The 27253-nt window shown below is 38.3% G+C and overlaps 2 protein-coding genes across 3 annotated transcripts in view; one reads left to right on the top strand and one right to left on the bottom strand.

Moving 5' to 3' along the window:
* Window positions 1-70: 70 nt before the first annotated feature.
* Clec9a (C-type lectin domain containing 9A) lies at window positions 71-21176 on the top strand. Its single transcript, XM_057775425.1, has 6 exons — window positions 71-161; window positions 1660-1740; window positions 15557-15703; window positions 18222-18373; window positions 19591-19712; window positions 20791-21176. Exons 1-6 carry the CDS (start codon window positions 71-73, stop codon window positions 20921-20923), a joined length of 726 nt encoding a protein of 241 aa, XP_057631408.1. The 3' UTR covers window positions 20924-21176.
* The window catches only part of Clec1a (C-type lectin domain family 1 member A), a 31472-nt gene continuing 25363 nt past the window's right edge, over window positions 21145-27253 (bottom strand). Inside the window, exon 6 of one of the 2 annotated variants that reach the window (XM_057775403.1) lies at window positions 21145-27127. In XM_057775403.1, coding sequence (XP_057631386.1) covers window positions 26977-27127 — 151 coding nt within the window. In that variant the 3' untranslated portion in view covers window positions 21145-26976. The remainder of the gene's footprint in view (window positions 27128-27253) is intronic. The other variant, XM_057775412.1, reaches the window with a different exon arrangement.

The following is a 27253-nucleotide window of genomic DNA, read 5'->3' as shown; positions in this document are numbered from 1 at the left end:
CTAATCACAAGAGGAGTTCTTTCTGCCAGGCTTCTGTGTAGGCTGCTTTACTTCTCCAAGCACCTTCAGCATGCATGAGGAGGAGATATACAGCTCTCTTCAGTGGGATAGTCCACCCTCAGAGGCCTCTCAGAAATGTCTGTCTCCTAGCAAATGTTCAGGTAATACATTCAGAATGTGTAATAGAAAACTAGAAGTTTTCCTATGTGTGTTCCGTGATGAACCCAAGGCTTTTCTTCTAATCTGAGATAAGCTCTTTAAGAGCATTCTAGTATGCCTGATATGTTCACTGGAATGGATGAACGAGTACAGGTGAAAATGAAAAAGGGCACTGGGCTCAGGATATATGATATATTCTCTCTCACTCTCTCTCAAGTTTGAAAATAGGTAAGAGAAATCATACAATTTTAATTATTTTAGTTTTTGCATGAAGTGCTCAGCAAATTATCTGACAAATACTAAGAAATGTAGGGCACAGTTGAAAAACTAGAAAAGAAATCCTTCATGCAGATGCAATTATGTTTTTATTATTTAATGCCTATTTCTATATCTTATGGTATTTTTATTTAAAACTCTATAGTGCAGAATATTTTCAAATAGATAAGTTTTTATTTTTACTGTCATCTCTTTAATTCATCAACTAGATGTCACATATAATATCATACATCAACTAATTTGGTGGACTTTAAAAGTGCTTTATTATGTTTTCCCAAGTAGTTACATTGTTAAGCCTTTAGTACTGACTTGTTACAAATTCATTGATTGAGGCTGACTTCCTCATACCAGATCCCCAATCCAGTACTAGCCTCGGAATCTTTTTTGTCACATACAGCACCATTTCAAGGTTCCAGGGATGACCCAGAGTTATCCCAGGCAAGGCATTATCTGATCTATCACAACATGTGAGGATCCATTTTATTTTTCTTTGATTAATATGAATAATTTAAGAAGCCACATCACTCACCTTTCCTCCTTCGAGAGTTGAAAACTGAGCTGAAATTTTTTGTTCATTTTCTAAACTGCTCATTAAAACTAAAAATAGTTTAATGAATCATGTTCAAGAAATTCTGAAAACAGGTAAGAGAGTCTCGATATTAAGAACTTAAGTTTGTTTAGAACACTATGTGTTGCCCACTAGTCACTGAACTATAAAGCTCAGGTTGTTCAGCCTGTCTAATAGAAAAGCAAAAAAAAAAAAAAATCTTTGTTTATATAATGAGCAGACCAAAGGTATGCACACTTTCTCTCTGTGCTACCCTCATCAGAGGCAATAATAATAAAACTGTTTGCTTTAGAAGGTTAAAAAAAAAAAACTTAAGTTTGCCTAGCTGCCATTATTGAGATTATTTAGAAAAATTAGGTAGTAAATAAATAAATAGATGTATGTAATTGCTTATTAAAGTCATAATATTGTACATTAAGATCACAGAGTTATGATATTAAGTCTAGTGAATTGGGTATTTTCCAGGTCAGATGTATGCAAGGCTATAAGGTTTATTTGAGAGAATTGAAGCAAAGATTCTCCTTTTCCTGATAGAGTTTCAAGTCTTTTTATTTCTACAGTAGGAACAATCCTTCCTACTCATCCTGACATTGTCTCTACCCATCCCTTCCAACTGCTTTCTCTAACTTTTGTCATTGTTCTGATTCCACATTTAGGAATATGCTGTGCCATGACAGTGACTTCCTGTGTGTTCTGTGTGGGCTTATTAGCAACATCCATTTTCTTGGGCATCAAGTGTAAGTATAAAAGCATATTTTCAAAGTTACCTGTTTCCATTGATGGGTTATAAATTGTGTATAGCTGTATTATTATGTAAAAAGTCCTGATGACCAGATGTGTAAAAGGATAAAGAAATTAATTAAGAACTATTTACATGTATATAAAAGCTAAAAAGGCACTTGGACTTATATTTAGAGGAAGCTCACACAGTAAAGCAGAAAAATCTGGTAAAAGAATCCAATTAATTAATTTAAAAACTTGTCTAGAACCACTAGTAAAGATGTAGAGATGTAGTTATGTAATGTTTCCCATGAAAACAGGTTAACAAACCATTTACAAAGATATCTAGTTTTCTAAAAGTAATATGCATATTAAATTTATAATAGGCACATGCACTATGCACATGTGCTCACCAAGGTTTCAGCAAATATAACCCAAAAGTTAACCAGCACCGTTTGAATGTCATTTGCAAAGTGTATAGACTTCCAAAGAGATCAGTTTTTCTTGTGCCTTTTCTGTCTGTTTTCATATTTCAGACTCATCATTGAGGTACAATGTGTGGCATTGTGTATACCCAATAACTTTGTTTGGGAAATTTAGAATTGTTTTGATTCAGTTACCCAAGAAATGATATTGTTCAGTCATTATTGCTAACTTGTAAATTAACTACAATTCAAACACCATTAAAGGTCAGGCATTTGCTTCGTATGTAGGATGAAACGCCAAGGACAAGTCTCATTTCCCTTTCTTCTGTCTGATTACCATCTGATGCAGCCCATGTCATCCGGAGCATAATAAGCAAAGCAGAAGTGACTTGAAATATGGCTCACCCAGTAAAATTAATTAGAATATTAAAACTATATCTCAATTTTCTAAAAAGAAGATGATTATATGTTGTAATAATGAGCGGCGGGGCTGCTTCCCACCACCATCCGGCTAGCTTTACCCGAAATAATTACACAGAAACTGTATTCTTTTAAACACTGCCTGACCCATTAGTTCCAGCCTCTTGGCTAGCTCTTACATATTGATCTAGCCCATTTCTAATATTCTGTGTAGCACAACGAGCTGGCTTACCAGGAAAGATCTTAACCTGCATCTGTCTGGAGTGGGAGAATCATGGCGACTCTCTGAATCTGCTTCTTTCTCCCAGCATTCTGTCTGTTTACTCCACCCACCTAAGGGCTGGCCTATAAATGGGCCAAGGCAGTTTCTTTATTACTTAACCAATGAAACAACAAATAGAAAGATGACCCACCTCCATCATTTCCCCTTTTTCTGTTTAAACAAAAAATGGCTTTCACTTTAACATAGTAAGATTACATATAACAAAATGGTTATCAAGTAAGAATTACAGTTACAATATTTATATCTATTTTATCTCTTATTATAACTAAGGAAAACTATAACTATCTATCCATTCTTCAACTCCATCAAAGACTCCAGAAGGATATAATATTACCTAAGCAAACAAGAGATCCAAAACTCTAGAAATGACAGAGACATCTTGCTGCCTGGACAGTCACCCAAAGTTCTTTTGTACCGTTGGGGCATCCATCTTCGGCCTACAGGCCCATAGTTTTCAGCAGACTTTTCCATGAAGCAGGAAAATTCCAAACACAGTTCAGTCACTTTCTGCTGTGTCCTGCAGAATGTCTCGTAGACTCTTTCATGAGTCAGGAACCCCGAAAGAACATCTCACCTTTAGGCAAGTTCAGCCGTCCTCTCTCTGTGGGTTCTCTGTGTCATTTATGCATCAGTCCAGGCAAGAGCAGTTTCTTGCCCAAATGGCTATCAAACTCCATAAGGAGCCTCTTTGATGCCCATCTTCCTCTTGAAGTAGATTGGTGCTGTCAGGAGCAGATGTGTCTCATTATCATGAAAAGCCCTTAAGTTATTAAAACATTAAATGCCATATTCTGTAGTCTTTGAAAGATATGAAGAATGCCTATCCAACTGAAATATATATCCCTAGCTGAAATATATCTATGCACATCTAGAAAATCTAACTAACATGACTAAAAGCTTGACAATTATTGATGATTATCCATTAACAACCTATATTTCCTAATTATACATTACATTTTTAAATGAACTATACAATCACAATACCTTAATCAAGATTAGAAATATGCATATACATATAACAAAATTGACCTTCAAATCCACACCAATGCAAATTATTTATATCTATATCATATCCCCTTTTAAATGTAAAAGAACATTTATAAACCATATTTGGGAACATGGGCGCAGTTTTTCTCTCCAAACTGCTTCCTGCTGAATGGGGGCGCTGTTATTCTGATCTTTTATGGTGCAACCTGTGTGCCAGGGTCATCTCAGTCGGCAGTTGAATAAAGTAATTTTCTGAAGGTGTTCACAGCAACCTTTCCGGAGGGCATGGTCTATCATACCATATTGGGATAGACGCAATCCACAGAGTCTCATCCTCTGTGAAAACAAAAGAAGACCCTCTCCAAAGCATCATATCCTTAGACCCATATTCTGAAATCATAATACCCTTATGTCCATTCTGGTTTAGCTTGGCAGCCCATATAATGAAATGTCTCTCTGTACTTAGCTCCTTCACAGTCAAAAATTTTAAAGAAAACACAATAATACAAAGAATCCAGACTCTCTGTGAATTTTCCATTTTTACGTGGCTTATTTTTCTTTATTTCTTTTAATCTATAACTATCTGTACTCTGTCTCTTTAAGGACTTTATCCCCCTTTTTTAAGGGCATTAACTTTATTCTCTCTCTATATATATTTTTTCTCTCTCAAGCCTACGTACATTCATCCAACACTGTGACCCATAGAGGTCTTTTATGTCTGAATCTGTTTTATTGTGAATCTGTAAATTTTTTTTCCAGGAGCATTTCTTAAAATGTTAAGCATTTCTTAAAAACTTAAGTTGCACCATGTAGGGGTAATACGGTACCACCTGTGTTCAGCTCAGTTTAAACCTTAACTGCGCTGTTATTATGGTAATTATGGTAGTTCCTGCCTGAGACCAGCAGAGTTCCTCATGGCAGAGCTGAGCTGCTCCTGCATCAGAACCATTTGGTGCCCCTGAGCCACACACAGTTCCAGGCACACAGCAGTCCACATTGCCATCAAGCAAGCCGTAGCACTTTACTCCAAATGCTCCATTCAAAAGCTCTGTCTCCCGCAGGAGCCAGACAGAGATCGCAATGGCGGCACAGCCCAGAAAGCCGGCATTTTAAAACAGCCAGTTTTTTCCTGTTGCTGAGTCAGGACAATTTCTTTGCCGCACGCAACCCACAAACAGCAAAAAGCTGTCTTAAATTTTCTCTGTGTCCTTTTTAAGCCCTCTCAGGTTTTACGTGGAGTTCATTAGCACGGGCTGCTGGGCTCACGCCCGGCAGATTTATCCATAAACATTAGCCCGAGGCGAACACGCCCCCAATGGGTGGGGCTATGTCCCTACTTCTCCCCCTTTTGTCTAAATAAGATAGAACCAAACCAAATACAACTATATACAATAATAACAAATAATAAATATAACAAACAATATTGAGAACAAAACTTTTGCTAAACATTCTATCTCAAGGAGTCTAAATAACATAGAGAGTAACTACAATTATATAATCTTCAACTCCGTCAAAGATCTGAGAAGGGAATAAATATTACTTAACAATCGAGAGATATCCAAAATGTGCAACAATTGACAGAGACAACTGACTACCTGGGCAATCACCCAAAGTCTCGTTTGCAATGTTGAGTCAACCAACTTTGGCTAAGGCCTAACATAACTGGCATACCATTATTAAAGGCAAGGAACTTTCTTAGGACTATCCTACCCTGTCTTGGCAAGATAAGACAATCCTGTTTCATCCACTTAGGGATATTCTGTATCTTTGTCAGAAGTTGAGGTATGGGCTTTTCTTAACCCAAAGGCCAGTTCTGCCAAGAAGACAAGCTCCCAGTGGAGTGTCTTTGGTGCTCAACGTTCTCTCGGGAGTAGAGTGGTGTTGCCAGGAGTAATTGTGTCTCTTTGGCACAGAAATTTTAGGTTAGATTAAAGGCCATTTTCTACAGCTCTTCGAAGAGGCTGAAGATCATACTATCTATACTAAATATAATCTCTATGTAACTAAAAGACCTGATAAACTTAAAAATAAATATGACAAACATATAATTCTCAATACCTATCTAACTTTGAAGACTAAAAGAATAAACAACTGTGCAATATATGAAGACAATGATCTTCAACTGTAAACAATGTCATAGTATCAGAGGTAGAAATGTACAATGTAATATGGTAGATGTATCAATACAATATAGACAAAGTTATAAGCATACTCATACAAAAATAGAGGTAGGAACACTCACATTCAATATTCAACATATCAATATACAAGAAACAGTACCAGTACAATTTTCTATAAACAGTAATTCACAAATACCAATCATCCCAAAAAACCAGTTACCCCCTTCTTCTTCCTCTTCTTCTTCTTTTTTTTTTCCAAAAAAAAATATCACCCCATCCCCTCAACCCTAAACCAACCATTAAAAGATGTCCCCAACCCTGAGGGCAAACTCTGTTGGGAGAGGGGATGTCGTCCTCAAAGATTGCTTCTAGCTGACATGGGGGCGACGTTCTTCTTAGGGGGTCCTGTGAAAGCAAATGATGGTAAAATTCCCAAATTAACCTTTGACCTAAGAAAATTGTAACTAGTCTCAGAGCGTTTTGAGAAGGTCCGACCAGAGTGTTGTCAAAAATGTGCACCATTCGAAATTGTCTCTTGTAGTTGGTACCAAAAAACAGGTCTAATATCAGCGCTTTAAAAAAAAAATTCATGACGTCATAAAAACCAGATGGAGTTGATGTTGTGGGGCCCCATCTTCATCCTGGAAACTTCAAAGATTACTGTAGGAAAATTTGTTGCTTGTTATGGGAAATTTAAACATTAACAACAAGGACATATACTGACATATAAAGAAAGACACAGATATGAGGAAAAGCAAAGAAAGTTTAAGACATATATATATATATATATATATATATATATATATATATATATATATAAATTAATACTTACAGAACAAGTCCCTCCATCAGTAATTAAATATTAGGGGTACCTTAAATTCTTTGAAGATGGATATTTTCCTGTGGAGATAAGAAGAGAACCCTGCCCCCAACCTATCTGTATTACTTACCATCAGTATGATTGCCATCCATGTGATTGAATTGTTATTTATCTTTCCCAACTGGCTTCTCTTCATCAAAACGAACCTTTATCAATTTTGATGGAATCCACAATTTTTCCTCACCTGTGGAGACAAGAGCAAATCCCCTTCCCCAACGCAGCACATCTCCTGGCTTCCATTGTGAGGTCAGCACATCCTTGAAATAAACTGGTTGATTTAGTTCAGTAGACTTTTCCATTATCCAATGTCTTTCTGCAGCCGATGTTCCCTTCTCATTAGCGTTGAGGAAATTCAAGGTTAACAAAGCATTATGTAACCTATTTCTGGGGGTGTTTTCCACCCCTTTCTGTTTGTTCAACATATCCTTTATAGTTCGATTTGATCTTTCTATGACTGCTTGACCTGTAGGATTGTATGGTATACCTGTAACATGCTTGATATTGTAATAATCAAAAAACCGTTTCATTTTCCTAGAGACATAAGCAGGACCATTATCTGTCTTTATTTGTGTAGGTATACCCATGATAGCCATGACTTCTAATAAATGAGTGATAACTGAATCAGCTTTTTCTGAACTTAAAGCCGTTGCCCACTGAAAGCCTGAATACGTGTCAATGGTGTGATGAACATATTTTAATTTGCCAAATTCTGCAAAGTGGAACACATCCATCTGCCAGGTTTCATTCCTTTGGGTGCCCTTTGGATTAGCCCCTGCAGGCAGTGGCGTTTGGTTATAGAAAGAGCAAGTAGGGCATTTCTTTACAATCTCCCTAGCTTGTTGCCATGTAATAGAAAACTCTTTCTTCAAACCTTTGCTATTAACATGATGTTTTTATGAAATTCAGAGGCTTGTAGCACACTACCAATCAATAATTGATCAATTTCTGCATTACCTTGTGCTAGAGGACCTGGAAGACCCGTATGGGATCGGATGTGTGTTATGTACATAGGGCAAAGCCTGTTCCTAATCAAATCTTGCACCTGGATAAACAAAGAGGTTAGTTCTGTATCATCAGGTATAAATTCAGCAGTTTCAATATGTAAAATAACTCTTTCTTCATATTGTGAATCAGTAACTATATTAATAGGTTCTTTAAAATCCCTTAGCACCATAAGAATGGCATATAATTCTGCCTTCTGGACAGAATCATAAGGACTTTGTTCCACCTTACCCAAGTCTTCTGATTTGTAACCTGCCTTCCCTGATTTATTGGCATCAGTATAGAACGTACGGGCTCCAGTTATTGGAGTATCACGGACGATTCGAGGAAGGATCCAAGAAGTTCTCTTTATAAAGTTAAAGCCTTTCTTTTTTGTTTAAACAAAAAAAGGGGAAATGATGGAGGAGTTATTTTCATTTAATAAAGAAACTGCCTTGGCCCATTTATAGGCCAGCCCTTAGGTGGGTGGAGTAAACAGACAGAATGCTGGGAGAAAGAAGCCGAGTGAGGAGTCGCCATGATTCTCCCACTCCAGACAGACGCAGGTTAAGATTCTCCCTGGTAAGCCAGCTCGTGGTACTACACAGAATATTAGAAATGGGTTAGATCAATATGTAAGAGCTAGCCAATAAGAGGTTGGAACTAATGGGCCAGGCAGTGATTAAAAGAATACAGTTTCCGTGTAATTATTTCGGGGCATAAGCTAGGCATGCAGGTGGCTGGGTGCCAGGGACGCAGCCCCGCCGCTCCTATTACAACAATTATATTTCAATCCCTATACATACCAGGTTATTAATAAAATAAGGAACATCATTTTTCTACTCCTAACTCTAGGTAATGCCCAAAAGAAGTTTTAAGTACAAGTAGTTTTAGAAAAGAAGAAATTCATTCTTCAAGTGTGTAAAGAGTTCTTAGATTTAACATCTAACAAGTTATCAATAAAAGGAAAAGTTGATGAGATACACCTACTTCAACATAAAAATAGCTGAGCACACAAGGTAAAAAAAGTCAGTATTTGCAAACCACATACTTGAGTCAGTAAAGCTCTCAGAACTCAACAAGAAACCAAGCCATTCAGTGATAAAATGAATGCCATGACAATGCATTTCACTGAAGAATTTAAGGAAGTATCAAGGAAGCATAAAAACAGAGTTCAATATCATTAGCCATTAGGAAAAACAAGTTAAAACCACAGTGTGACACACTGTACACACCAAAAAGCAGAAATTACAAACCAGCGACATCACATTTTTTTTTTTTTTTTTTTTTACTTAAGGTCATGCTCAACCTCCTTAGCGATAAGGGAAATGCAAATTAAAACAACTTTGAGATACCATCTTACACCTGTCAGAATGGCTAAAATCAAAAACAGCAATGATAGCCTTTGCTGGAGAGGTTGTGGAGAAAGGGGCACACTCATTCATTGCTGGTGGGAATGCAAACTTGTGCAACCACTTTGGAAATCAGTGTGGCGATTTCTCAGGAAATTTGGGATCAACCTACCCCAAGATCCAGTAATACCACTATTGGGAATATACCCAAGAGATGCCCCATCAAATGACAAAAGTATCTGTTCAACTATGTTCATAGCAGCATTGTTTGTAATAGCCAAAACCTGGAAACAACCTAGATGCCCTTCAATGGAGGAATGGATGAAGAAAGTGTGGAATATATACATATTAGAGTACTACTCAGCGGTAAAAAACAATGACTTCTCGAATTTTGCGTGCAAATGGATAGAAATAGAAAACACTATCCTGAGTGAGGTATCCCAGACCCAAAAAGAGGAACATGGGATGTACTCACTCATAATAGGTTTCTAGCCATAAATAAAGGACATTGAGCATATAATTTATGATCCTAGAGAAGCTAAATAAGAAAGTGAACCCAAAGAAAATCATATAGTCATCCGCCTGGAGAGGGGAAGTAGACAAGATTGCAGGACAAAAACTGGGAACTTGCGGGTGAGGTGGCAAGGGGCAAAGGGGAAATGGGATGAGAAACATGAGAAGGGGAGGATGGGAGGAGCTCGGGGGATTAGGATGGTTGGGATATAGGAAGGGAGGATACGGGGACATCACATGTTTGATGGGTCTGAGAAGCTGAATCACCAGTCATCTTTGGCAGGACTGTACAGTGGCACAGCCCGTGAAAGAACAGGGGGATGGTTTCATTAAAACCTGACCTTTTACAACCCAGCATTTGCACCTCTGAACACTTACCTCAGGAACTTTCATTCACTAAAGCCTAAACACACTTGTGTATAGCACCTTGATTTGTAAGCACTAAACAAGAAGACAACCAAGATGTTCTTTGGTGAGTGAGTGGCTAAAAAAATGTGGTAAATAATATCAAAGAAATCCTTTCAGCAATAAAATCTATTGCTCATAATTTGTCCACCTGTGCAGATGAATATCCAGGACAGCATCTTGAGTGGGAAAGAAAATCATACAAAATGTAAGGTTCTATTTCTATAACATCATTGTAATAACAAAACCATTGAACCAGAACATGTTAGTGTTAAGGAGCAGTAAGGACAAGAGGAGATTGGATTGGCTTCATAAAAGCTCAATGTATTGGATCTACATGGTGATAAAAAAAAATGACATGCTATGGTGTTATCAATATTGATACTGATGTTGATATTCTAGTTGTGATACTTAACTTTTCAAGATGGTATCATGTGATAGAAATTGGGCTAAGAGTTGATAGGATCTTTTTTCTAATTCAAATTTCTTTATCTTAAAACAATTGTTTCTCATTTTACTATCAATCCCAGTTCTCACTTCCTCCACTCTTCCCACTCCTCCCTCCTTCTCCCCACGCCAGCCACCATCCACTCCTCAGAGAAGGTAAGGCCTCCCACGGGGAGTCATCAAAGTCTTACATATCAGTTTGAGGCAGGACCAAGCACGTCCCCCTGCCTATACCTAGCCTGAGCAAGGTATCCCACCAAAAAGAATGAGCTTCAAAAATCCAGTTCAAGCACTAGAGATAAGTTCTGGTCCCATTGCCAGTGGCTCCACAGACTGACCCAGACAGACAACTGTCACCTGCTTTCAGAGGGCCTAGTTTGGTCCTATGCTGGTTCCATCACTGTCAGACTAGAATCAGTGAGCTCCCACTAGCTCAGGTCAGGTGTTTCTGTGGGTATCCCCATCATGTCTTGACCCCTTTGCTCATATTAGCTCTACTCCCTTTCTTTTCCTGGACTCTGGGAGCTAAGTCAAGTGCTTAGCTGTGTATCTCTGCATCTGCTTCCATCAGATGCTAGATGAAGGTTCTATGATGACAAGGTAGTCATCAATCTAATTACAGTGGAAGGCCAGCCAGTTCAGGTACACTCTAAGTTATTGCTTAGGGTCTTAGCTGGGGTGATCCTTGTGGATTCCTGGGATTCTTTCTAGCCCCATAATGGTTCCCTCAATAAAGATACTTCTTTCCTTGCTCTTTCTCACTGTCCTTCTCCCCCATCTCAGCCATCCCATTCCCTCACATTCTCTTCCCACCTTCCCTTTTCTCTTCCCCTTCTCCCACCCTCCCACCACTCCCAATATTCTCAGGAGATCTTGTCTATTTCCCCTTCCCAGGGGGATCAATATAAATCTCGCTTAAGGTTCTCCTTATTATCTAGCTTTTCTGGGGTTGTGGACTGGTTATCCTTTGCTTTGTGTCTAATATCCACGTATGAGTGAATACATACTATGTTTTTTTTCTGGGTCTAAGTTACCTCACTCAGGATGTTTTTTTCTAGTTCCATCTATTTGTCTGTAAATTTCAAGATGCCATTTTTATCGCTGAGTAGTACTCCATAGTGTAAATGTACCAATTTTCTTTATTCATTCTTCAGTTGAGAGACATCTAGGTTGTTTCCAGGTTCTGACTATTATGAATAATGCAGTTATAAACACCGTTGAGCAAATGCCCTTGAGGTATGAGTGTGCATCCTTTGCCCAAGAGTAGTATTGCTGGATCTTGAGGTAGATTGAGTCCCAATTTTCTGAAAACTGTCATACCAATTTCTATTATTTCTTATAACTACATATGAAACTTCAACTGCCTCAAAATAAAATTCTAATTAAAAAATAAGACCGGAAGTCTCTGTGGAGGTTATATTCATTATCTTGATTGTAGAAATCACTTATTACATGAATGTTTGCATGAAAATGAATCAGAGTCTATCATTCAATCATAGTGATTCTGTTTATGTTTCTTAACAAACTGCAACATCAGTGACCTGCCCTCCCCACACCCAAGTGTATAAATATATATAAACTTAACTGCAAAATGAGTGAAGGTTTGAGGATCTTTTTTAATGAGCACAAGGTTCTGGATTTTGTATCTAACACTGAAAAACACCACTGATAAAAATTTGGTTAACTAGAAGATAAAGCAGAAGAAATACAAACAATGTTTTTTTTATGAAGTGTGAAAGACATGAAGCAAAACACAGAAAACTGAGTAAGAGACAGAAACACAAAAAGACTAGGGTATGTGTTGTAATTTTTAATCTTATCCATTTGGCTAGATTGAAAACAATAAAGTGTTTCCAAACAGGATTAAGTAATTGGGAACTCTCTATGTGGGAAGCAATATTACCTAGTCTGAAAGCCTGGATGGGGAAGAAAGAACTCTCCAGAGTCAGCGCTATCTCCTTGCTTCCTAGCTGCTATGATCTGATCAATTTTTTTCCCCCACGACCTCCCTTTTGTCAGTTTCTTAGACATTTGCTGTGAGTTAAAAGTGGCAGCTAAGAGAGTACGGGTGGTAGTTACTCTCAAATGACAGGAACATCACACCCCATAGCTACAATGACATCAATCCCAAATATGTCAAATTGTAAATGTACCAACATAGACATAAGATTATAGTTTCACATGCGAAACTAAAGTTATCAGGGGTCTTAGCATAATGATAATTATTTACACTTTTTAAATTAATGATACTTGCTAGATCTAGACTAACATATTTGCTAACAATACCATTGTTTCTTCCAACTTAAATTCTACATCACAATACATCCTTTCTAGACTTTTTATCTAAAATATGCAACCTAAAATAAAAAATGACAGTGTGTTGGAAAAAGAATAAAAAATTTTCACCATACTTCAAGCCAAATGTCAAACTACAAAATGTACATAGTAGCTTATAGCTTACCAAAATCAATCTCTGAAGCATGTGATATGCCAACAAAATCTCTAGGCACTGGACTGATTGCTAACAGAGACTAACAGGACCAAAACAACAGGCTCTAACAGTTTTGTTTACTGAGAATTTAAAAAGATATTTAGCTTATTACATGATAAGAGCACAGCTTAATGGCACAGAAATAAGGATATTGACAGTAAAATCTCTTATTAGAAGGATATAGGAGTTAGGGGTAATAGTGAATCAGGCTTGCATTCCGCAAAAAATGTTGGGAGAAGGCAGGAGGAGCAGGAGTGTAAGGTCATGCTTGGCAAAATGGTGAGTTTGAGGCCAGCATGGGATACATGAGAGGCTGTCTCAAGAGAAATAGGGGGGAAAGGAAAGGTAGGTATTTGGGCACAGAGAGACGGTACCTTTCCCTGGCTCTCTTTCTACTATTTCATGGTTTTCTGTTGGCTCCAGATTCACTGGTGTTTGCCCAGAATACTGTGGTGTCAAGAAAACCCAGAGTCTTGCTTGGAGATTTTTATGTTTTGCTGATCATAAAGACAGAATTTTGCTGAGACTAGACAACCTGCCTCAGCAGAAGGCATCTCTCAGGGTCTCATTAAAACCAAGGTCAAATCATCTGGCATGCTGTCATCAATAAACAATGCAGACAAGTTTGTCACAGTCTGGTTCCCAAATTCTCAGTCCCACAGTTACAGGCTGCACCATTACCTAGATTGCATCATATCCTGTCTGAAGGTCATTACCGTGTGAACTTGAGACTCTCTGCTCAGCCTGATTCCAGGCTTGCTAGTTAATTCTCACAGCATGAAAAAGCAAAGAAAAGAACTAGAAAGCCGATGGAAGGTGTGGTGTTTACAACGGCTCTAATCACACATTTCACAGACAAGAAAATGTGTCCAATTGCTTACATCTGTGAAGAGAATTTCAGTCTCAAACAGAGGAGAGCTGGAAATGCAGATAACCTTAAAACACTGTAAAACAGCAAAGATGGAGGGTAACAGAAATACCGAATGAAGATTAAATGTCCACTAAATTTGATTCAGCCACTCATCCTTTTTCTTTTTTCTTTTTTTTTAAAAAATATTTATTTATTTATTATGTATACAATATTCTGTCTGTGTGTATGCCTGCAGGCCAGAAGAGGGCACCAGATCTCATTACAGATGGCTGTGAGCCACCAGGTGGTTGCCGGGAATTGAACTCAGGACCTTTGGAAGAGCAAGCAATGCTCTTAACCACTGAGCCATCTCTCCAGCCCTCATCCTTTTTCTTTTGTTTTTATTTGTTTGTTTTGTTTTTTGAGACAGGGTTTCTCTGTAGCTTTGGAGCCTGTCCTGGAACTAATGCTTGTAGACCAGGCTGTTCTCAAACTCACGGAAATCTGCCTGCCTCTGCCTCCCGACGCCTAGGATTAAAGGCGTGTGCCACCACCACCCAGCAGCTAGCCTCTCATCTTAAAAATAGCTTTAAAATGTGTAAAATGAGGCAAGGCTAAGATTCTTTAATTTGTGTTGATTTGTATGTGTGCTTACGTGTGTGTGTGTGTGTGTGTGTGTGTGTGTGTGTGTGTGTGTGTGTGTGCTCATACCAGTTTATGTTGATACGGTTGCATATGTGTGGAGGACAGAGAACAACATTAGGTATCATTCGTCAGGAGCCCTCCACCTTTTTTAATTATCACACTGTCTCTTTTTGGCCTGCAACTTGCCAAGCAGAGTATGCTAGCCAGCCAGGGAGTTACAGAGATTCAATTATCTCCATCTCGTTAGTGTTGGGATTACAAGTGTGCACCATCACACCCAGCTTTCTACAGAGGTTCTGGGAATGCAGGTCCTCAGGCAAGCTCAACAACATTTTATATTAACTGATCTTTCTCCCCAGCCCCAAGACTAAGATTCTTTAAACAGCATTCCCCCCACCTTGTCATCCAAGAGGATTAGCTATTTGATAATAAAATCATAGTGATCTTGTTCAACATGCTTGAGGCCCTAGGTTCAATTAGCTCTGCAAAACAAACAAGCAAAATCAATCACTTAGTTAATTTTTAAAATACCATCCCCAAACTGCTGAAGGAACTCATGACACATCAACACAGTGGATTCCTACCGTTATAATGAGTCAATGGGTGAGAGCTTTTTGTGTACTTAAGGAAATGAATACTTAAATATACTTAAGTAATAAAACCAAATGTACACCAGCATGTAAAGAGGGTATATCACCCTTTGAATAAACTGTTGAAGAGGAATTTTATATTGATCTTATTTTAATTAAAGTATCTCTGGGAAAATGTGTTAAAGAACTTAATAATTTTATCTACTCTTAGGGAGTGAAACTGGGTAAGCAAAAGAAAAATTAGCGGCCAAGAGGTTTTTTGTTGTTGTTTTGGTTTTTTGTGTGTCCCTTGTAATACTTGCTTCTTGAGTAATTTTAAACAAAAATCAAAAGCCAAGAAAATTGTGTCCTCATTCTCACCATTAGTTTTCTTTGATTCTTGTTTGGGGATTACTTCCCTGTAAAATGTCAGTGTTTGATGAGGATTATGTGCTTTTGTCACAGTCTTCCAGGTGTCCTCTCTTGCAATGAGTCAGCAGGAAAGACTCATCCAGCAGGACAGAGCATTGCAGAACCTCACAGAGTGGAAGAGAAACTACACCCTGCAGATGAAAAACTGCCAAGCCTTACAGCAAAGGTCTCCCACTTCAGGTACTTCATAGTGGATCAGTGTGATTTTGCATTGTTTGTCTTATAGATGGGCTGGCCAGATCTCATGATGACTGGCTTCCAACTTGTGATGTCTCTGTTGCCTCAGCCTCCTAAGTGCTGAGATGATAGTCATTAGATATCATGTTCAGTTGAGAACAGTGATTGCAGTAGAGATCCAATGTGTGCATCATCTACTAAAAAGAAACAATTTTGTGTAGCCTGTTCTCCATGGATTGTTAAGGTCTGGAGTGAGTACCGAGACAGGTCTGAAAGATGGAAAATAATCAGGACATGAAAAAACACAGGAGATCCTTACCCAGGAATCTGGTTATAAGTTCTCAACCATAGGGAAGCAAATTCCAGGGCCATTAACTACGATTTTTCTCCTTCAGCTGTACACCTGCAGTTTTCTAGGAACCAGACAGAAATCTTCTTACAGGGCAGGGCACTAAACACCTATGCAGTCCTAGTGGCTCCTGGTTTTATCTTATCAGATTGTAATTTTACCCAAGGCATCTCCAGAGCCACCTGATAGTCTCACTTATCAGAATGCAAAGATTTCTTAGAGATATTTTGAGCTGTAATTCTAGAGACTGCAGAACTGCATGCAGACCCCAGGTGAGGACAATTGCCTCTGGCTCTATTTGTGGAGCCCATTGCCCATCCTTGGGTACGTCTTAGTTTTAACAGTTCAGCTTTAGGGAAGCCTGCACCCATGCTTTCAGGTGGCTCTTGCTTTTGCCCAAGTGCCTCTCTTTCACCTAACTCTCATTGTTATTAAAGTCTATATTAAAATACCTTTCATAATCTCTTGCTCTCTTTCAAACTGTGTTGAAATTCTCTTCTGTGTCAAATAAAAAAAAAAAAAAACCATCCAGTTTGTCCAGAGTTCCTGTCCTAAAAGGTTATCTAAACACTTTACATTGCTTAGAGTCAGAGCCCTGAGCTCTCTTTGACCCCTCACAGCTGCAAGTATGATGTAATTTCTGCTGCTCTGCAGTTAGTTCAGCTTCTTCTACATCTCCCGATAAAATGTTGAAAAGACTGAAATCCCTTGAACGTTCTGCTTAAACAAAGTTTACAGCAAGATCAAGTGGAATGTGTGTGATTCCTCAGCAGGGCTTTAAGAATCAGCAGTATATTTCACTCAGTCACTCAAACTTAGGCCTATTTTCAATTCTAGTTCCAAACTTCTCAGTTCATCTAATTTGGCTCCTGCTTTAGACTCAATTACAAATAGCTAAGCATAAAAATTTGCTGCTGTAAAGAGCAGCTTTCAGCAGCTCAGGAGCTGAAGGAAAGGTGTGCAGTTGGCCAACTAATCACTCGACTGACTTTTTTAATCTGAGGGAATAAAACTTAATTCTCTGTGGCTGGCGAAAAAGAAACACACACACACACACACCTCTTCAGGGTGTCTCTTCTCGTTGTTTCTTTCCTTACTTCTTTCCTAATGTATCCCTCCTATCTTTCTCCTAATGTCTTCTTCTAACTAACTTTATTTTTTTCCCTTATAGCTTCTATAGCCCCACAAAATCTTTCAAGCAATATAAAGATTGCAATGTGGTTACTTTCTATTTTTCAAGTGAATAATTATAATGAGTAGAAGGGAAAAACAGCTTGTTTACCATTTTCTTACATGATTAAGCATTTTATGTATTATAGGTAAAAAAAACCTCCAAATTATTCCCAAGGACTCACATATATTCACTAAGCAACTTGTTTTAGATTAGCAAGTAAGATATTTTCTCTGCTATCTCTTTCATTGACAATCTGCATTTTTATAGTTACAAAGAAAGAATCAATCATTTTATTGTTTTTCTCAAAAGGTACTCATATAGAAATCTTCAAAGTATCAGTTCAGTGTTGGAAACTACTTATGAAGTGATTCTCACCCCACATGGAGTGCTTCTCTCTAGTAATCAGTGTTCTCTGTGTTTCTCTATCTCCCTTCATAAGACTATGCTAGAACCTCTCATCAAATCTGTGCTGTTTAGTTCCTCTGTGTACAGGTCACTGACTGTCCTTTGGGAGTGTATTCTTTCTTAAGACATGTTCCATCAAAAGCACATTAAATATTAAAGACCAATTCTCAATTATAATGAAGTAAGACATTGTTTCTTCATATGTTCAGTATACACCTGTTTCCAAGCCACTCTTTTCATACATTAATTGATCTCTTTCCATATATGAAACATTTTCTTGCTTAAGTCTCATAATTAAAGCATCAATTCAAGGCTTACTTCTCATCCTAGTCAATGGCTCAGTGGGAGAAAAATCGATCAGTTTTTGATATAGGAGGAAAGATTTAAGCAAAGCCATCTCCACGTTGATTTTTAGTTGAAACCAATTTTCAGAGAACTATTTCAAGTGGAAATTACATAAATCTTATTGTGGTCAGCCTCAGAGAAGCTGGATGGGTAAGTGTTGCATCATGTGTACCATCTGTTTATTTTAAGGGAGTTGGGATGCCAATTTTGTGATTGATGACTATTAAGGAAATGTTTATGTTTTGAAGGTAGTAACTGCAGCCCTTGTCCACACAACTGGATTCAGAATGGACAAAGTTGTTACTATGTTTCTCAAATTTGGAAAATTTGGAATGGCAGCAAGGAAAATTGTTCAAGGGAGGGCGCAAGACTCCTTCAAATAGACAGCAAAGAAGAAATGGTAAAGACTCTTCTCTGATTTCACGTCGTTCTGAAAATACCATGTTACTCATTGAAATGAAGTACAGAGTCTCATAAGATTCCTTAATTTTCCATAGCAGTAGAAATAGTATATTTTTATATAAAATAGTATATTTTTAACATAAGAAATAACGAGGCAAAATAGAGATTTACATAATTTCCTTTCCCTTCAGCTGGAGAAGTGAAAATGAGGTTGGTTTTTCATAAGTTAAGGAATACAGGTAGTTTATGCCCTTAGTCGACCGAGAAAGAGGGAGGAAGGGGACGACAGAGATGTGAATGCTCCCCATGTATATACATATACATGCCAACTGCAGATGTTCTTAAATGTATTATGCTTAAGTGTATGATGACACATGCTTGTAAACCCAGGACACAGAAGGCTGAGAAAGGAGGAACTCGAGTTTGAGTCCTGTGTATCAGAATAAATCCTGACTCAAAAGCAAGCAAAAGTTACAAAGAATAAAACCTGAACTGATGCCATGAAATGAATTGGCTTAATAAGAATGAGCATTTGATAACGGAAATGTTAAACTTACTAATCTGGCTTACTGGGATCTTAAGCTTGCTGCTGAAGCCATTCTGTCCTTAAATAGAATATCTGAAGTAGAATTCACAGTTAGAGCTTTCTCACCCTAACAAAATGTTCAATACCTGAAGTTCAGCCTTATAAGAACAATGGGAAATGTTAAAATCATGCAGCAAATCAAGAATCTTTAAATGACATTATGATAATTATTTAAAATTACTTTCTCTAAAAATTTCATGACAAAATAAAACCTGCTTCCTGTAACAAAATGTGTTCACAGTGAGTTGTGGCTGGAATCTCCAAAATTTCACATATTAAAATTTAGTGGGGGAGAAATGGCCGCCATGGTGAAGGAACAAGCAGATCTTTCCTTTTGATGATGAAATGTCAATGAGATTGATTTTACTATCTGCTAGACTCTGTATCTGCTCACAATTTAATACCAGATGCATGTATTTTTCGTAGTATTTAGCACACCAGACTGATTACCCAGCCGAAGAGTTGTGCGAGTGTGTGTGCATGTCCAACTTCACTTTAATGTCCCCTCTCCTCCAACACTTACGTTCTCACTCATTTCTGATTAACCAAATGCCAGGCATCATATTGCCCAAGAGTTGGGGCTGCTGCTTCCTTTTCTGCACTTAGAGTTTGTGCCTTGTGTTTTATAGGATTTTATTGTCTGCAGCCTGTGGAAGCTCAGAAGAGGAGTTGAATACTGGGTGGGAGTGTATCAAGAGGGACTCAGCAGATCTTGGATCTGGCAAGATGGTTCCTCTCCTCCCTCTGACTGGTAAGTGTATGAAGGAGACACTACATGGAAAACTAGGAATGGGAAGAAATTTTAAAAGCTTGCTCTTTATCTTGTGTTTCTTCTAGAAGACATAGAATTGGGGCACTTTTAGAGGGTACTGATTAGAATTATAGCTAATTTGCTTATGACTTGGTTTTATTGTTTCTATTGCTGTGACGAAACACCATGACCAAAAAGCAAAGTTGGGGAGGAAAGACTTTATTTGGTGTACATGTCCATTTCTCTGTTCATCATGGAAGGAAATCAGGACAAGAACTCACACAGGGCAGGAACCTGAAAAGAAGAGCTGGTGCAGAGGTCATGGAGGGGTGCTGCTTACTGGCTTGCTCCTCGTAGCTTGCTCAGCCTGCTTTCTCATAGAATCTAGGACCACCATCCCCGAAATGACACCATCCACAATGGGCTGTGGCCTCCCCCATCAATCACTAGTTAAGGAAATGCCTTATAGGAATGCCTACAACCTGATCTTATGGAGGTATTTTCATAACTGAGATTCCCTCTTCTCAGATGACTTTAGCCTTTGTGTTAATTTGACATGAAACTATCCAACACAGCTTCTAAATCTTCTTCATCAGTTCTCCTACCATCATCCTCTAGAAAATTCTTATTATAATTTAAGTGTCTAAATGTTCAATAAAATGTAGTACCAAGAACATTCTTTTGTGTCATAAAGCTGAGAGAGCCTTCTGGCCAAAAGATTGTAATAACTATTGCGCAATTTCTATATTGGACTTTCCAGATAGGAATGGAGATTGGTGGACACAATACGGTGCCTTAGTATTTCAAAACTGAGTCAAGAGAAACATGGTAGCTATAAACTACCTTTATGTAAACATGATTTTGGTTTCTTTATAAGTTGTTTTTTTCAAATTATATCATCCATGTATTTTTATTAAACTAAGTAGCTATTATTTGAAGGATAAAACCACCACAGAAGAATGCCTCATTAAAGCAAATTAAAATAAACCCAATGGCATCTCTGGAGTGTTTCCTTGTCAAATACCATTGTAATTTTCAAATGTAACCTGTAACCTGGGAAGCTAACTTACTTTTTCAGGTTCCAAACAGAGAGTCAGTCATCAGTCAGCCAGACCTGTGGATACCTCAAAGACCGTTCCCTCTTCTCGGCTAACTGCAGTAGCAGGAGATACTTTATCTGTGAGAAGAATGTGTTCAGATCCTGCATCTGAAAGGCATCTCAAAGCCACCTCTGCTGCACGAAGCTTTGGAAGAAGTCAAAGAGCAAATGCAGGAAAAGACTGGTGTGTGGGCCATGAAGGCCAACTGCTTTTATATTTATGTGTGGCAATATTCTTGAAAGCTTTGCAAATTTCAGTTGAACTTATTCAGTGCACTGAGGAGAAAATTCATTTAGAGATACAGAAGACCTGACCCATTGAGAACAAAGAAGAGAAAATTATTTCTTGTTTATTTGGAAGTCCAAAATGATTATTCATACCACAAAGAATTTAGCCATCATTGTAGGAGTTTGCACTGTAATCCCTGATTTGCTTTTTTAATAAATAAATTTACCACTATACTTAACAATTGATAGAGTTTTCTTAAGATCAACTTCCAGGAATTGTATACCATATGATCATGTTCTGAGAAAACTCAGAGAGATTTCCAAACTGTGGTGTTACCACCAGTCCTATGCCTGGGGTCCTTCAGCTTTAGAGAGAAATGAGCAGGATGGCATACCTCCAGCGCTGGTACTCCTCTTCTGAGGCCCAAGGCCTAGGAGTTGACCTCACAGATATAGAGGCTTACAGCTCCTAACCCTTGGAGTTTAGGGTCTATTGTTCTAGAATCTGAGTGTGCAGGCTGAAGGCTTATTGCTCTGGACTTCAAATAGCACTGACCCCAGGTCTTGGCAACTTTTGAAATCCCAGACCTTCAGCAGCAGCACCAGACAGCAGTCAGCAGCAGCAGGCAGCTCCCACTAGTGTTCTAGTTCTTAGATGGCTCTTCCCCTAGCCCACTATTTCTCTTTTCTGGTAGGCCACGGCATTCTGTCTTTACTCAGCCTTGCTTTTCTGCCTTTTTTTTTTTTTATTGTCTCGGACTCCATCATTTCTCAGTGTCTCTCTGCTTCCGCTGTCCATCCTTTCTGCCATGACCACTTTCTGGAATTCTTCTGCTGGTCTCTTGCCCATCGCTTGTGCCCTGGTGTTGGTGACTGAAGAGCAGTAGCTACTTCTGGTGCGCAGCTCACTTAATAGACAAGGAGACCGCACAGACTCTTTACACACTCACAGGTCTTCCCCGGGGGCCACGGGTTGGAAGTGCTCCACCTCTGGCCAGAGTGGGAATAGCAGCAAGATAGACCTGGCCATCTGCAGTTTGCCAAAGAATGCTGCTTTCCACAGGATGTTCCAGCTAAGTGAACATCGCAACTGGACCCTGTCTTCAGCCATGAGGTAGTGATCCTCTTCAGCAGCTAGAGTGTCCTCAGAGTAAAACACCCAAATCGCTCGACTGCCATCAAGGCAGTCTGACCTATGGTTAGTAAAGAGGCTGCTTGGCTGATAGCTTGAATCATTCACAAGAATTGAAAGCCTATTTACATTAAAGACTTACTAAAACCCCAATATATTACAATTCTAATAGCACTAAACAGTACTTTAAAAATATCATTTATCAGGTTTAACTCCTTCCCGAAAGCGGTAGAGTCATTGACTCTTTCTGGTCTGTCCCAGAAAGAATGAAAACTTCTTCTAGCTGTAGAGTTGACTGTGCTTTTCAGGCTGCAAAATTCTACTGGGAAAGGAACCTTCCACATAGGTGAAGGGATAATCAACACATCAGCACCAGCATGCCCTGCAGTGTAGGTGGCACCTTCGATGCCACCACTCACCAGTCAAACAGCTCACAGTCTGCGATGCCAAGATTAACAACCTGGCACTTTCAACTGCCTGTCTCTGTGCCTCAACTTCCCCACTATAAATTTATGGTACAATTCACTTCAAAATACTGCTTAAGAATGCAACCCTAATGTTACATGCAGACAATAGAAAATCATATTTTTGGTAGGAAAGTTGACATGAAAAAGCTTGCCATTTACAAAAAGGAAAAATTTGATAATTGTTATTATCATATTCTGTGTCAACCATGTGCCATCTCTAAACCTTACTACATAGCATGCTCTCAATAAATAGTTGCTAAATTCATTATGGTTGTATTTAATCTTTCATTCTGACAAGAAGATGCTGAGAGGTGCAAGATTTTCATCCCCTCCTTCTTATTACAATGGCATAACAGATAAATAATTTTAAAAACCTGATTTATTGAGGCTGCAGAAATTATTTAAATGAAGCTAAGCATCCTTCAACCTGAAGTTCATTTCTCAGTGGCTATGGTGCCATAAAAATGAGAAAACTGTGCCTTTGTCTTGTTTTTTACCTTGACATGGCATTTAAAAGGTAGAAGCACGCGCGCACACACACACTAACACACACACTAACACACACACACACTCACAAAAGAAATTTTTCTAGCTTTCTGCTGATCCTGGGAGAATAAAGAGCTCAGAGACTGTGGAAGTTGTAGACCGTGTGGTTTTTGCAGCTGGTAGCTAAATATACTAATCTGGAAAACAGTAACAATGGTGATTTTTAACAGTAAAGACTGTTTGTCTCTGAGATTCTTCAAAGGCTTGTCATCGGGCTATGTTTAGAGAAAGGATGGGAAGCACTGACAATTCTTCTCAGAAAAGTACAAGGAAACCAAGTGCAAACATCCTCTGGCTGATGTTATCCAGCCTGTATACATACAATGCTGTATTTACAAGCCTGAGATTTATCTACAGTGCAGATGATACAGGAGTCTACAATGTCCCAGGCAGTCATGGTACACCTACACAGATGCAGAGGTTAGGAGAGTTCTCAGTGCAGATTGCTTGTGATCCAGGATGCCTGTCCTTGTTGATGGTAATTAGCCATAAGAGGACCAGATTCATGTCCCAATCCTACCAATGATAAATTATGTACTTTTAATGCATCTCACTGAGTGAACTTATTAAAAAAGAGAAAAATGATAATTCCTCTGCAATTGGAAAAAGGTTCTGCTACATAATATTGCACACTAAATGCACCAATAAAATACTGAAATAATATTAATAAACTAATAAATTTGTTGTTAGAATGTAAAAATCTATTCATACAGTGAGTTTTGAGTATCTTAGGTCACACAGTACTTTTTGCGTGACTTTCAAAAACTGCACTTGACTCCCAAACATTAAGGCTGGCCGCAGGACAACCACTCAACTCTTGTACCTAGTATGTAATCTGTTTGTATTCCCCCATTACCCTTCTCAAACTTCCTGCTGTCACCAGGTTCCTGACCTGTTTCCTGCTGATAAGTCTTGAGAGTGTTCAATATCCTCAGGAAAGAAATAGCTCATTGTGTACCCAAGGGAGCGTGTTCTATGGGAAAGGCCATGATCCCTGTTTAAGTCTTCCTGCACTTTCTTCATAATTACCTACACAGTAAGAGGCCACACAAATGTCTTCTTATCCTTCTTATCCCGAGAAAGCCAGTTCATGTGGTTTCCATTTTTTATTATCAGCAAGCTTTATCTTAAAATTCATTTTATGATTGATTCTTGTTTCTTAAATGTTTGTAGAGGCAGTGTTGTACCTACTCCCTTTTTTCATCTATTGGATGTTTGTTTATGATGTTATCAATATTATCAGGCTTGGATACAGAAAGGGGGACTAAGGGTAATAATGAAGAATAAGATCAAGAAAAGATATTTTTAAAATACAATTTCTTTCTTTTTTCCCCCGAAATAACATTTTGCTTGAGATCTCTGGTTGCAAATAAGAATGCTATTCACCCTCTAGATAACTAGACTTTATCAGTCAATAGCAGTTAGAGAGACAGGTGTCTTCTTCCCTCCAGGAGTTCAGAATGCTAGAGTCAAACTTAAATGAGAGTCATGGTCCTTGTTTACAATTAAGTACACAAAGTTTGTGACTTTCTCTTGCTGACTCCTGTTTCCTTCTGCAGGTTTATACAACAATTGCTTAATAATGTATTTGACCTTAATTTTTTATTTTTTAGGTTTTTGTATTAGTCATTTTAACTGAGCAAGAAAATAGTCATTATTTTGTTAATTATGGAAAATATTTGAGAATTTTTTTTACCTTTAATGAATAAAGGTAACATAAATAAAGGCATTTGTGTTACCCTATAATTAAACAAGAATCACTAAACCATTTTAAATATTTTCTTGATTTACCTTACATTTTCTACTACAACCTACATTATAAGACTAACCACATTTACTTCATTTTAAGTAATATCATTGGGAAATTAAAAATATTTCAACGTTTTAATCAGCTACATGAAGTGGTGTAATTTGCTCAATAAATAAATCAAACCAAGAGAGACCTAAACCCCTCAAGTTTTAAAACTAACCATGAATACATTCTGTTTACTTGACACAGTAACCCTGCACAGAATTCATTCATTATTGAAGAAACCCCCTAGCTAGTTGGAAGGAAATCTAAAAGAAAATTTAAGCAGCCCATCAGTCATGTTTAGATAAATGACTGTTATCAAATTATGTCTTATGAAAATAAATACAGAATTGTTCTCATTACAAAAGGCTAATTTAGTAATTTCACCATGAAATAGATGTTTCCCAGTTTTTACTGTTGAAGACTAAGAGTGTGACATCTGATACTGGTGCTGTCAATCCTATAATGCTGGCTTCTCTATAAGCAATGAATTCACTTGACATGGTGTTATTCACAACAACCCAGGGTTATGGCTTTGAATGTCATTACCCAGAGAAAATAATGTCTAGTCAAGAGTTTGTCTGTGTAAACTTCACAGCTTCTCTTTCTCCTCCAACTCCTGTTTAGATATCATGTGGTCTACCACACCTCAGGTACCCAACAGACCAACATCGATGTCGTGATTTTGCCACAACCACTTCACTTTAGAAATATCATACAGCCATCCTTTTGGAGACAATTTGTTTCGTATACTTTCTTATCCTCAGATATTCCATAAACAGTAGCCTCAGAGTGGCTTCACCAATGGTCAAGGCACAAGTAGTCAAACAGTCTGTTAACACAGTAGTGAAAAGCATTCCCTTGCTGATTTTCCCCCAAGTCACAAATCCATTCTAAAACCATACCAATTTCACATTATTCACACTTATTATTATTAAATCTTCAGTACCTGGAAGGTATAAACATGTTTCAAATGGAATGGAGGAAGAATTCAAACTATTATCTGTATTTAAAGAGACTAAAATTTCTCTCCAGTCTCCTTGTTGGAGTACAGGGACAGTAATTCTAACGTATATGAGAGGTGAGATCATCCTAGGAAACATGATTGGGGAAGGACACAATGACGGACTGGAGATTGACACAATGAGAGCCAATTCAGCTGGAAAAATGATCAGCGGTGTAGCAGGTGAAGCGATTGTTGAGAGCCTGGGAAAGGCAAAGTGTGAACTGGAAACAAAAAGGATTAGCACAGGAATGGGATGTCTGCTAGTTTCTCTTGAACTTCCTGTTAGGACAAAGGACCCCAAAGAACACCACTTCCCTTTTCTCTATTCTCTGCTTTGCGTTCTTTCTTTCTTTCTTTCTTTCTTTCTTTCTTTCTTTCTTTCTTTCTTTCTTTCTTTCTTCTTCCTTCCTTCCTTCCTTTCTTTCTTTTTTTCTTTAACTCTCTTGTTCTTTTGTTCCTTCTTGCTGTTTGAGAAAAGGTCCTCATATAGCAGAGGATGGCATCCTTTCTGTGTAGCTGTGGCTGGCCTTAAACTTTTCATGTCTTGCTTCTACCATCAAAGTGCTGAGAGCCGGAAGGCACCAAGACTTGTGTAGACACCACCACACACAGTGAGTGGCTTTGTATCACCCCCTCTATTTTTTATGTGCCTCTTTTTCTAGTGTAAAGGAGACATGGGAAACAGGGTGAAAACAGTCACTGGGAGGCAGCTGAAAGCCTTCTGTAAATCAAGGAGGACAACGCTCCAGCCTACTGAGGCTAATTGGTGCTTCATAAGAATCTTTGTGACAGGTAAAAGTGTGTAAGAACCGGTGCTCAGGTATGAATGATGCTGAGCCAGAATAAGGAGAACCTCTCAAATACCAGTCTCAGCAGCTGCTTCTCTGTTTGCCAAAACTTCGAATGTCCATGGTGTTGGCCTCACTTGATTCAGACCTTTGGCTGGTGGTTGAAGCTGACCTGTTGACTTCCTCTGCTCAATGTTTGATGCCACCTACTGGAGCACCTCAGGTACCACTCTCCCTGCCATCCGCTCACAGGCACACCTCCTCAGTTCTTTGCAGTCCTTTGAGAAAGCCTTTCCATTGAAGATAGTCATACAGTCCCTGTTCCTTAGGTTGGTGGGATCTATTATAATCTCAAACCTTAGGAAAGAAAAAGAGAAGAATTTAATGTGGTCAGAATTTATTTCTAAAGTGGCATATCTAGAAACAATAAAAATGCAACCCTCAGGTGACAAAGATCATTATCTCTATCCCTAGGATGTCTTT

Source organism: Chionomys nivalis, chromosome 1 (genome assembly GCF_950005125.1).
Source record: "Chionomys nivalis chromosome 1, mChiNiv1.1, whole genome shotgun sequence".
In the NCBI taxonomy this organism is placed as follows: Eukaryota; Metazoa; Chordata; class Mammalia; order Rodentia; family Cricetidae; genus Chionomys; species Chionomys nivalis.
This window is presented reverse-complemented; position numbering and strand designations above follow the sequence as displayed.

Excerpts from the sequence above, each read along its gene's own strand:
- Clec9a (XM_057775425.1), top strand. The coding sequence starts at position 71 with ATGCATGAGGAGGAGATATACAGCTCTCTTCAGTGGGATAGTCCACCC. Across the intron at positions 1,741-15,556 it reads CATTTTCTTGGGCATCAAGT|TCTTCCAGGTGTCCTCTCTT; the intron begins GTAAGTATAAAA and ends CTTTTGTCACAG. Across the intron at positions 15,704-18,221 it reads GCAAAGGTCTCCCACTTCAG|GTAGTAACTGCAGCCCTTGT; the intron begins GTACTTCATAGT and ends TATGTTTTGAAG.